General features: G+C 40.9%; 1 protein-coding gene across 1 annotated transcript in view; it reads right to left on the bottom strand.

Moving 5' to 3' along the window:
• Nucleotides 1–2,217: 2,217 nt before the first annotated feature.
• Nucleotides 2,218–12,594, bottom strand: part of adgrv1 (adhesion G protein-coupled receptor V1) — a gene marked incomplete at both ends in the record, with an annotated part of 140,450 nt that continues 130,073 nt past the window's right edge. Inside the window, 2 exons of the mRNA XM_080839814.1 lie at nt 2,218–2,333; nt 5,098–5,269. Of these exons, the coding sequence (XP_080695940.1) occupies nt 2,218–2,333; nt 5,098–5,269 (288 nt within the window). The remainder of the gene's footprint in view (nt 2,334–5,097; nt 5,270–12,594) is intronic.

Below are 12,594 nucleotides of genomic sequence, written 5' to 3'. Positions count from 1 at the left end.
GCCACTCGTGACTATACCACCGTCGCTCTCTCTTGATCCGTAGAGGCCCGAAATAAAGTTTGACATCTTCGCTCATAACAAAATTTAAGGCTCTATATCTTCTGCTTCCCAGCAGCAGAGCCCAGTGGGAAAGTGAAATTAAAGTTGGCATGCGCCGTCTTCAAATGCCTTCTCAAATTCTTATCTTTACAGACGGTGAGGCACCCATTGCAGATTAAACAAACCGGGTTCGTACTAGCCACGGCCTAGTTTCCCGAACTTTAAAAAGGACTTGAAATCGGTCGTAAGAGGGATATTGCAGAGCGGTTTCCCGACACCGCACTTACTGCTATGATGAGTCTACAATGTCGCCAAAATCCACGTAGGCCGTTAAGATACGTCGTTATCGGGAACGAGGCCCACAGTAATAAACTCGTATTTCCCTGTCCATTCATTTTAGAACTGCCTATTTTCTGAGTCGACTATTCTTTTTCTAAGGTGGAGAGAGACATTTTAAGGTACGAGTCGGAACGGTCACAGAACGGTTGACCGCTTGTAACCAAACCCAAGGGAAGTGGAATGCAAAGTTTTAACCTGAGACATAATAGGAAGAAATCGTAATCTCTTGCGTTTGTAGCGCGTCACCCAAGTGGAACTCCCTAATTTAGCTTCTCTGTGGTTTATTACAGTGCATGAAATGCCCTGTATTGTTATTCCTAGGATTCTTCTTCTTCTTCTTATTCTTGTTACCTTTTTCTGCGATTAATTCAGCCCGAACCGCTTAACGTAGAAACTTCATTCAAATTTTGTGGCGTAGGTCTTGTAAACGACACTTATGCTATGTATTTTTCACTTTTCTAAACTTTATACTTTTTAAGATATTAAAGAAAAACGAATATAAATTTCTCCCATTGACTTACATTGGGCCATTATGACATCATAATAGGGTCTTTAAACTGGCTTGCACCTGTGCTTTACTGACACCTGTGCCAAATTCAAAGAACCTCTTCTTTCTCTGTCCCTCTCAAGTTAACTGTAACCAGGAACATTAAGACACCATCCATTCTCTATTTTTTTTCTCTCCATCTCTCCATCTTTCTCAGTCAACTTTCTCTCTCAGTCAACTTTCTCTAACACTCAATCTCTCTTCTTCACTCCATTTTTTCAATATTCTCACTCTCTTTATCTCTTCATCCAGAGCCACTCTTGTTCACTCTTCTTTCCTTCTTCCACTCTTCTTTCCTTTCTTATTTTCTTCTTCCAGTTTTCTTTCCTTCTTCCACTCTTCTTGCCTTTCTTTTTTCCTTCATCCACTCTTCTTTCCTTCTTCCACTTTTCTTTCCTTTCTTCACTCTTCTTTCCTTTTTACACCCTTCTTTCCTTTCTTCTTTCCTTCTTCCACTCTTCTTTCCTTCCTTCACTCTTCTTTCCTTTCTTCTTTCATTATTTCAATCTTCTTTCTTTTCTTCTTCCACTCTTCTTTCCTTTCTTCACTCTTCTTTCTTTTCTTCTTTCCTTCTTTCACTCTTCTTTCCTTTCTTCTTTCCTTCTTCCACTCTTCTCTCCTTTTGTCTTTCCTTCTTCCACTCTTCTTTCTTTTCTTCTTCCTTTCTTAACCTTTGCATTTCATGCACTGGTATTTCCTTCAGGAAATGCATTTTCTAGTATTACTTATCATCGCCAACAACTTAGCTGCAAAGAGTGTTTAGATGTGTGAACACTGTGGGCTTAGTTTTGGTAGTTAGTTAAAATGCTAGCTAGATACAGTATATGCCTTACTTTTACACATTTACTACAATGTTATGTGTTTTTAGAGATAGTATCTGAAGGGATAGCTGGTTAGCATTGGCAGGAATAAATATAGCTTTGTTGACCTGCTGTTACACAACCACACAGAAGGAGGGACATGTATTACTTTGAAAACACTAGTATTTAATTCAGGAAATGCACATCCTGTTGCAAAATGGTTTATTGAATCTAGTCATAGGAAATAGATACATATCAGTCTGAAGTAATTCAATCATTTATTTGAAGTTGCTGTACAAACCAAGTAAATTGTAATATTGAGGAACTCTGTGCAGATACACAATACGGTGTGTGTAAATAATGCACTGAAAACATTCTGTAAAGTATGCAAATTAAGTGATAAAAACATTTAATAAAATATACAAAGTATTGCAAATGTTCGCCTCATTAGAAAAACGTGTAATGTTCTCCTCCTAAAGAAAAGCAGAGAGGTTAAAGGTGTGTGTCGGCTATTGGGATACGTCGCAGCTCCACAATCTGGGACTCAGCCATGGTGCCGTCCTGGCTCCCCTGGATGGACTCATTATCACTGATGTTAAGGCCAGAACCTGTAAAGAAACAACCCCATCCAAAGGTGAGAGATGATTAGATGGACAGAGTGAGCTAAAATTTAAAAGAATTGCTCAGCATAGGAGAAATTGGAGGACTTTGTCTCTCACACTATAACGGAAAGTAAAGGTTTTAGAGCTTAGAAACCTTCATAGTGCATACAGTATAGAATAGGGATGGGAATCTTCACCATCAAGGCGATACGATACACATCTCGATACACTACCAACGATTCGATACATTCACGATTCATGGAATTACCAGTGATAAGATACGATACGATTCTCCTACCTCCTGCGATCCGGTGCGATACAGTACGATCTAATTTTAAAACAATGCGATCCAGTGCGATACGATACAATACGATGCGATGCAATGCAGAAGAAAAGTACACCATGAAATACATAGTTCAAGTTATGGCACTTGAAGCATTAAAAATGGCTGTGCCTTTTATTTTAAAACAAAGGAAGTACAACTTAGAGAGTAATTCATTGTAGGTCTCTGGAACTTTAGGATACAAGTGTAACCTTTAACAAAAATTCAGATTTCTCTTTAGTGCATGTTGTAGAACAATTTAAGCCCTACACAAAGGCATGTTTTCCAGTTAAGCCTTTAAAAGTGCTTTACGTTTATACATGTGGTAAACCAAATAAAATGGGCTAATACAAAAAGGTGCAGGCCAGGAGATTCCATCCACTATAAAAACTAATAGGAAAGCATTAACAGGAACATATTGCATTTTCCCCAAAATATACAATGCACACCATTGATGAGTACACCCCATTTGAAAAGTAACATTCTGAACAACATTTTAATAAGCATAAGTTATTTCCAAAATGTGCATAGGTAAATGTTATGCCCAAAATGTGCATACAATACCTGATGAGCAAAGTAAGGTTAATAATGTAACTTAGGTGACATTTTTTCCATTTACTCAGTGCACATTTTGGAAATAACACGTGTACTTATTGAAATATAGTTCATAATGTTACTTTTCAAAAGGGGTATACTCATTATCTCCATGCACTGTAATATGATTCATCATTATGAACAAATGGCCATAACAAGGGAGTAACAGTTCCCCATCTGGAAATTAAGACAAGTGAATCCAAACACTTAACCCAGATGGGTCTTTTTCAAGTTCTTTTTAAGAAAGATCTCGTTTGTAGAAGCCAAAATCTTTCCATACCATAGACTTAAAGCCCACAACCGAATGTATTACCTACGTTTCGTTTCCCTCCATGCTAACGCGCTATCTGACTAGCTGGCCGCATCTTTTCAAAAGCACGTTTGTTTGGACCCGCCTATTCGCGCGAGCCTTGAGCCGAGATTTGAGCAGAGACTAGAGGGGAAGGGAGAGAAACACAACTGAAACTCAGACACGTTTCTAAAAAGTTATAATAATAGATAATAATCGGTTTGCATCGATGCAGATAATTTTGATACGATGCATCTCGGGTTTATGTGCGGTTTTTAGCGATGCAGACGTTTGCAAATCGATGCAACTGCATCTTACATGTCGTATCGATTTTCCGATGCGCATCGGTGAATCTTCCCATGCCTAGTATAGAAACATGTGTATTCCGGTAATTTTGAGACTAAATTCAAGTGTCTATGACCTTCAGAAGCTGAGATACAGATGCGCTGGGCGCGCCCTAAAAGGGCGTGAAAAAATCTTGCTGTTTGCTCAGGTTACGGTAAATGACAGCAGCCTAGTTTTCTTCCTCATGGTCAAATTAGCCAGAAACCGTTGAGAAAAGTCATGCCGCTCATACTTCATACTCAACCAATGGGCTGCTACTGGAGTACATATGTGTAGAAGCACTAAAAAAGTTACATTTTCATAATATGTCTCCTTTGAAATATTAGTATAGAGGTTCGAAAGTGCCTAATCTAGACCCAAACTTCTAGAGGTTACCTGTAATATTTCAGTTGGTTCTATAATATAATCTTACTACTTCATTTCTGAAGACAGAAGGGAGTGCAGAAAGGTGAAGATAGTTTGAATGAATCTTTTTTATAATACAATTTGAGAGCTACAGTGCAGTTACTGTACCTGATCAAACTGTACAAAAATATGTATGCCTGCTTTTATCTGTTTGAGCTAATGGAATTGTACAAATCGGTCCGGGATAACAGGATGCATATACCTCTCATACACACTCAAACAAACAACTCTAAACTGGGAGTTTTGGTGTCAAACCTTTTTGTAGGTAATTTCATCCCGATCCACAACACTACACATTGCATAGCCAGGGCAGCTATTGGGAACATGCATGTTTGTCTGTTCTGCACATGATCATACACCATGATCTATCTATAAATCCAGAAATCTCTGTGTGTGTGACTGTCAGTCAGTCTGTCTAGGGCGTATCTCCCTGACGTTAGTTATGAGATTTCCCATGTAGCTTACGCATGTCATGAACCTGTGCTTCCTTGATTTTGAAGATTTCTGAATTCATAGTTCGCGAGATATTTGTATTTTATCGTTTGCCGTAGGCACTATGGGTAGTAGTGAGGCACTATGGGTAGTGTAGTAATTCAGAGAAAGAGGGGCGGACCCGCACGACGTGAATGATGCATAATTCCTACGGGCACTGCACTAGTACCTATAAAGGTATGTTTGTCTGTCTGTCCTTCACATGAGTCATTCACCATGATATCTATAAAGATATAAAACATCCTCAGAAAGGGCAAATTGCTGCATGCTGCAAATTGATAAAAACATTTACACTAATAGAAGTGTGTGGTTGACAGTCTCACCAGTCTTTAAGGCAAATATAAGGTCATCAAAATCCTGTGACTCCTCATCAGCTGTGAGGGTGTTCAGTAATTCTTGATCTCCATGGTAAGGCTGGCTTGGGGGTCCTAAGGTGTACATGCCGCTGAGCTGACTGCTGCGCCTCAAGGATGCCTGTTCCCAGTCAGCAGATACCTGGGAATACAGAGACAGAGCAGTGTTTATATATACACACAATATTATGGGAACATCAATTTCATCACTGTGAACATAGGCCCCTTAATTCCAAAGTGCATGATGCGTGTACACACACACACACACACACACACACACACGCACACACACACACACACACACACACTAGTCACTAACTCAACAGCCAAGGGAGGGGAAGAGAAAATCTGCTGTTTGTTTTTATGCTCTCATAGATGCCTATTTTGTTTTTATGCGACATGTAACACAGCAGATTTGAGAGTGTGTCACTGGATTGAACAGAAACGCATCATCAGCCCAGTGAAGCACAGTAATGGCAGATTCATGCAGTGGAATGCTTCTCTGCATCCTGGAGGGCTTCTTGAGGTAGAACGTAAAATGAATGCAGCAAAATAAAGGGAAATCCTGGAGGAAAACCTGCAGACTGCAAGAGAACTGTGACTTGGGAGATTTGTTTTCTAGCCAGACTAGACTGGACTGGCCAAAAGCAGCCTGACAGCTTGAGGAATTGCTTGTATTGTATTGAAAGCTGACGAAAAGTCTACAAAAAAAGCTCTTGCATAGATGTTGGGATTGTCTAAATCAGGGGTCGGGAACCTTTTTTGCCTGGAGAGCCACTTTTACCATTTTTTTTCTTTTTTTATCTCAGAAGAGCCACAAAAAGACAGTTACAAGAAAAAAATTGGGATATTTAACTAACAGTTACTTTTATTCTTCATGAGTTTTTAAATACATTTTCTTCTAGTTTTAAAAGTTATTGTACTAGTAACTTGAAATGTAAATGACAATGGGAAATGACGAAGTTAACAACGTTACAGCGTAACAACGCCATGAAGTTAACAACGTTGACAACACAACACTCGAAATTGAACATTAGGCCTACCAGAGATTAATGCGACTTCTGGTGCTGCATATTGCTGATGGCCTTGTAGTCTGGCTCATATTCAGTGAGGTGAAGATGCAAGCATTGAGGCTTTCGTCGTTTTAACGCGAGCGCAGGTTCGTCTTTATATTTTTCATATGTGAGAAAGATTTCTCGCATGCATAAGTAGAACCAAACATGGGTAACACAGCAATACTAACATATTGCAATGTGCAATATATGGGCAGTTCATTCCAAGTTTTTAGAAGCAGTTCGTCTTCTTGAGATGGAAGCTTTCCCATGGCAGTCCACTTGTGTTCGCTCGCAAGCTGTGCTCGCTGACGTGCGATTCCTTCCAGCTGATCGTTCAGTGATTTGAACTTGCCCACCCAGATGCCAGACGAGGTCAGGTCGGCAACCTATATTTCGAAATCGCCGATAGAAACACCAGAGATGCACAATACGTGTTTTTTCCTTTTCGATATTTTTCTCTAGCCTATCAACTTTAACAATGGAAGTTTTGTCGTTGACGGAAATGGAGGGGAATCTGCGATTTTGTTTGATATTGGCATGGCAACCAGCCGCGAATGTAACAATATTTTGCAGGCTATGGTTACGGAGTCAAGTGAGGTGGAAAGTTAAATTAAATAACTCAGATAGACCTACGTATTTGCCACAAAGCCTTGTCATTTTAATAAAAACTAGTATTGACTGTTATTTAAGCCTTCTACTAGGCCTAGGCTGATCCCTTGATTACACGTTTTTTCTCCGTATTTTTCTCCAACCCATTTCGTCCGAGAGCCCCGGCCTTCAGCAAAAGAGCCAGTGGTGGCTCGCGAGCCATAGGTTCCCGACCCATGGTCTAAATGTTTAGCAACAGCGTCTTTTGACACCACTTGACTAGCAAGCGTTAGCGAAAACCCGTTAGCCACGATTAGCTAACTCAACTAACCATCATAATGCATGTTGTTGAGTAGGGGAGAGCGGGGTAATGTGAGACATTTGCTCCCCTCTAGGCGAGCTCAAATGATATATCAATAAGATGTACACATTTCCCTTTAATTCAGGATGTTGCCTTGCAATACAAATGATCAGAATGTCTTCAGGACAAAGAGCAGTGACTTGTGTCTCACTTTACCCCAGCTTAGGGGTAAAGTGATCCACTTACCTTTTCCACTTTAAAACTAACACAAACAACATATGTTGTAACAGTTGGAATTCTGACAGCTAGATTGACAACCCCACATCCCATAACTATTATCTGACTAGAAACAGAACCATGGGGATTGGTCAATTAAGCACATTTTTAAAACACTTGCAAATAACTCCGAACAAAATCATATACAACATAATATAATTCAAAATGTTTTTATTTACATTTAAATGACAGATATAACCAGTAAGATTAGAACACAGTCATGGGTTTTTGCTCTGGGGGGAGATAATCAGAACCAACTAGAACAGCCTGGGACTCGGAACACAGGACTAGACCCAGCCTGATTAGAACATCAGCCTCTATCCTCTATACTCTATAGCCAGGCCTACTCTCCATTTCAGCCATGAAGGTTTCAGGGAAAGGTGAAGAGTTGCTCTCTCTGTGTGGTTCCTCCAGGCCTATTGGGTTGAGGCAGCTTCTTCACCACATCACCTTTAGGATCATGTGCCACATCATTTGCTTTTATAGCAAATGTGGGTCTCTCCCACTCCTTGTTGGTTCCATGGATCCTTCTGAGGAATTGCGTAAGAATTTCGTCCCCCTCAATTTTCTCAACCATGCCAACGTAACGGAGACTCCTGGTTTTGGTCGCAAAATTGACTAGGACAAAGTCACCCACGGACAGATCCGTGTTTTCAGGATCACTTCTCTCATCCTCAGAGCTCTCTTTGTCATCATTAAGTGGGACAGGGACATCACTCCTCAGAGCTGCTATCTATGATTTTCTTTTTGGGTGCTTTCTTTTTCGGTTTTCCCTTTTCTTTATTATTTAGCTTTTTCCCTGGCCGTTTCTTTTGTCTCTCTTCATATGCCTTTTCTAGTGCTTGCTTCTCAGGAGTATAAGTAAGGATGGCTGTCTTCACTCGTTTGTTTTTGGTTTGTACTCTGGGGGGACATTTGGGTGGTGGTAGGATGTCCCGAGGAGACACATATCCTTGTCGGCTGGGAACACGTGGCACCACTGAATCAGCTGGCGAGGCACATCCATGTGGACCACGAGTAGTGGAAGGATTACTGAGTGGATCATCTGCAGGTGGTTCATAGGACGGGAGTGGACCATCTATTCTAGATCATCTGCAGGGCGTAGACCATCCAGATCATCTGCAGGGGATGGACCAGTGGATGCAGGCTGCAGCTCTATGGAGTTAGATTAGTTTCATAATTCACAAACCAACGAAACGCGATTCAAACCAACGAAACGCGAGTCACAAACAAACGAAACGCGATTCAAACAAACAAAACGCGATTCACAAATGTATTTCATGTTTCACAAATGTATTTTGTGATTCACAAATCAATGACAGCATGACATTTGTTTGCAACCTGACGAACACGAGTTACAAATCCCTGCATTCGTTCGTATGGATTTTTGGTACTTTCCTAACGCTCGTAGTTTCACAAATGCATTTTTTCTAAAAGATATTCTCTGCAGCCTATCAGATCTCTTCTAATTTCAGCCAATCACGTGTTTGTCTCTATATGGACTACAGCCAAGGTTATAAGATGGACGTTGGCTCGGTCCTGCCTGAGATCACGAGCAATGGCATCTGCCCACCAAATGTTAGTGAAATATAGCTTGTTCATTTTATTAAAAGGATTATCATATGTGGTTGAATCATTCTTGAGAATGGCAGGATCCATGTTTAGTCATTTTAAGTGTTTCCTAGGCTAATGTTTGGCAAGCTAGCTAGTCAATGTCTAACATAACCATGGCCATGCTAAAATGGTGAAAGCTACACTTGATGCATGCGTTTTCTCTCTAGCAAGGTAATATCTTACATGGTTAAATTGTGTGGCATGTCAAAATAATTAAATTGCATGCCAGTAGCTTGGTAGTTCAGCATTGGTAGCTAGAAATTGGTCTTTCCAAGCCCAATGTAAATAATAGCAGACATCTGAATGCTTGGATGGTCCATTCAGTTGAATTAAGGCTAATATTCCGTAGAATTCTAAAGCACCTTATGTGTTTCTGTGCATTTATTATCTTCTCATAGCCTGTCTCACCCTAGTATGGTTGGCATTGGTGGCATTAGGTATGGTAGTCGTTTACCCACAGGTGTCATAGCTACAGCCCCAACTATGCTCTCTGCTGCTCGGCTCCCTGGCATTTGGGAAATATTCCTAGCTAGGGCTTGCACAAGTACTTGCTGCTGACTCCACTTGACTTGACAGCCCTTGCTTCGGAAAACATCGTTTTAAAGATCTGTTCACTAAAGTCCCATGTAAGATGTTACCTGGCTAGAGAGAAAACTAATGCAGCAAGTAAGGCTCTAACCATTTTAGCATGAACAAGGTTATGTTAGACATTGACTAGCTAGCTTGCTAAACGTTAGCCTAGGAAACACTTAAAATGACTAAACATGGATCCTGCCATTCTCAAGAATATTCAACCATGTATGATAATCGTTTTAATAAAATGAACAAGCTATATTTCACTAACATTTGGTGGGCAGATGCCATTGCTCGTGATCTCAGCCAGGACCGAGCCAATGTCCGTCTTATAACCTTGGCTGTAGTCCATATAGAGACAATAACGTGATTGGCTGATATTAGAAGAGATCTGATGGGCTGCAGAGAATATCTTTTACAAAAAAATGCATTTGTGAATCTACGTGCGCTAGGAAAGTTCCAAAAATCCATACGAACGAATGCAGGGATTTGTTACTCGTGTTCGTCAGGTTGCAAACAAATGTCATGCTGTCATTGATTTGTGAATCACAAAATACATTTGTGAAACATGAAATACATTTGTGAATCGCATTTCGTTTGTTTGTGACTCGCGTTTCGTTGGTTTGTGAATTATGAAACTAATCTAACTCCATACAGCTCAGGATCTGGGCGGTCTGACACCATGGATGGAGCAAACGCTTCCTCAGGGAAAATATCACGGTTATATGGGAAAATCCCAGTGGACTTAAATCCAGAAGTGATATTTCGGGGTGTCACTGCTGACAAGAAGGCCTCATTTACAATTCTGCAATTTGGTAGATGGAGACTGTTTTGCCAGGGTTAGACCTCATCCACCCATCAAGAGCTGGGCTGTATAGGGTCTTGAACGGGCCATACACGTTCATGTCGAGAGGCTGTATGCGATGAGATGTGTGGGGTGGAAGGGTGAGCAGAACAATACCGTTGCTCTTTGCTTTTTCTACTGCCTTGAGTGAGATGTGAGCTTTAAGGTTATCAAGTATTAGGAGCATGGAGTGGTCAGGAGTGCACTGAGTTTGCTGTATCAGGTGATCAAGGAACTCAGGCCAGGTGTCTTCATTCATCCATCCTGTTCTGGTGGAGGCACCTTTGACTCCTGGAGGTGCTCCTGTCATGAAGTTGTGCTTACTCTAGGGAAGAAAAACATGGGAGGTATGGCATTTCCAGCAGCATTCACTGCACACACCACAGTCACCAGTTCTCCTCTCTCAGCTGATGTGATAGAACCAACTTGCTTTTTTCCTTTCTCTGTCACAACCTGAATCGAAAAGAAAATTTAGAATCAATGGCGTGTGCAATCAGTACGCTACTATTGGTTAAAAGGTAGATTGTATTGAGCTTCAGTCCATTAATTTGTTTCCAGTTCAGAGGTTCACAACATCACTAATAGCATTATTTTCAGCATACTGCCAATAGCTAGTTGGCAACCCAGTATCAGTCTAGTGCTCTCTAGTGTATCATATGTAGCTTACCTGCCGTGGCTTTTGTACTGTAAACACACCTGTTTCATCCACATTGTAAATCATGTGTGGAGGGAATGTGTGGGAAGAAGAGAGGCAAGGTAAAAACCTTATCAGAATCGAAACCAAATCTTACAGGTAAAGCCTCCATAAAACATTTGCAACTGAAGAATTACTTCTGTCACCTGTCCATCACTACAGCCAGATTATCAAAGAATCCCCCCACTGTAGTTTTATTGAAGGCTGTAGCCCTTCCCAGGGATGTTGCCTCCGGAGTTCGGACAGAGAGATGGTGACATGCTAGGAAGCTGCCAAACCACTCTTCTCCTAAAGAATATTATTATAAGATTATTATAAAATTTAGTTTTGTGGCAAGATTAGTTGGCCTCAATTTACCTACAGAATTATGTGATCTCTTGCACACCCTAGCCTACCTGCACATTGTTTCTCTGTCCAATTGGCAGGGACAGGATATTGTTTTCCCCTGTGTATTCAAATGCCAGTTCACGGCACTTAACTGGAGCAAGGCCATGGAACTGGTCAGCTATTTCTTTCAAGTGTTTGGCAAGCTTCTCCTCCATCTCATCTGTGAATATTCTCTTTGCCCCAGCTACTGCACCCCAGGCTACTGATTTCACTTCCCCTTTCTCCTTTTTCTTTATGAATCTTTGGAGGGTTGTCTTGTCAATATTTCTATCCCGTCCAGCTTTTCTTAAGGACTTCGTTCCTGCCATGACCTCAGCGGCTGCACTCTCCATCTCTGCGAGGGGTGTTTGACCCCAGGTTTTCTTTCTGGTGTAGTTAGTTTATTGGCATGATGGCTTTTCTACAATGATTCTGACATTTAAAATAAAACATATGTAATGTAATATTACACTAAAATATGTTTAAGACTTAACTTAACTTGTGCTGAATGGTGGGGTAAAGTGAGACAGTGTCTCACTTTACCCCGCAGCATTTGTCTCACTTTACCCAACAGCCACTATTTTAGAAAAAACACATTTTTTTAGGCTAATCTTCAGCTAGCATAAATCACACAGTTCTATATGTTGGAAGTTCATCAACATGTATGATATAAGTTTTTCTACCTGAATCATTTGCTTTGACACAACAGTTAATTAAGTTAAAAGCAAGAAAATGTACTTTTACATGCTAAAAACACATTTTTGTGAAAAAAACATACTTACCACAGCACCAGCACCAACTTCTCCTTCATGGCAAGGGGGGACTGGGAGGGGCTTGGAAACAGAGTTGTCACATGACCACAATTGTGTTCCGTTGCCAAGATACAGGGGGTATCTCACATTACCCGGTGTCTCAATTTATCCTGCTCTCCCCTACCTTGCAACGCATGCATCAAGGAGGTCTATCCCCCCCATGAAGGTGTTGTACTCCTTCACAATGTGTGGCCTACTGATCTCCTCAAAAGCTCTCTGTGCTTTGCTCCAGCGTCGAGCTTTGTCTTGGGGCTCGACTGCACAGTAGGAGGATATCATGGTGACAGACTTGTTGTCATACCACTTCACAATGGCCATGGTTTCCTCTCTTTCCACCCTGGCAT

Source organism: Sprattus sprattus (assembly GCF_963457725.1).
Source record: "Sprattus sprattus genome assembly, chromosome: 5".
Lineage (NCBI taxonomy): Eukaryota > Metazoa > Chordata > Actinopteri > Clupeiformes > Clupeidae > Sprattus > Sprattus sprattus.
Note: the sequence above shows the minus strand (reverse complement) of the source record. Positions and strands in the feature narration are given on the sequence as shown.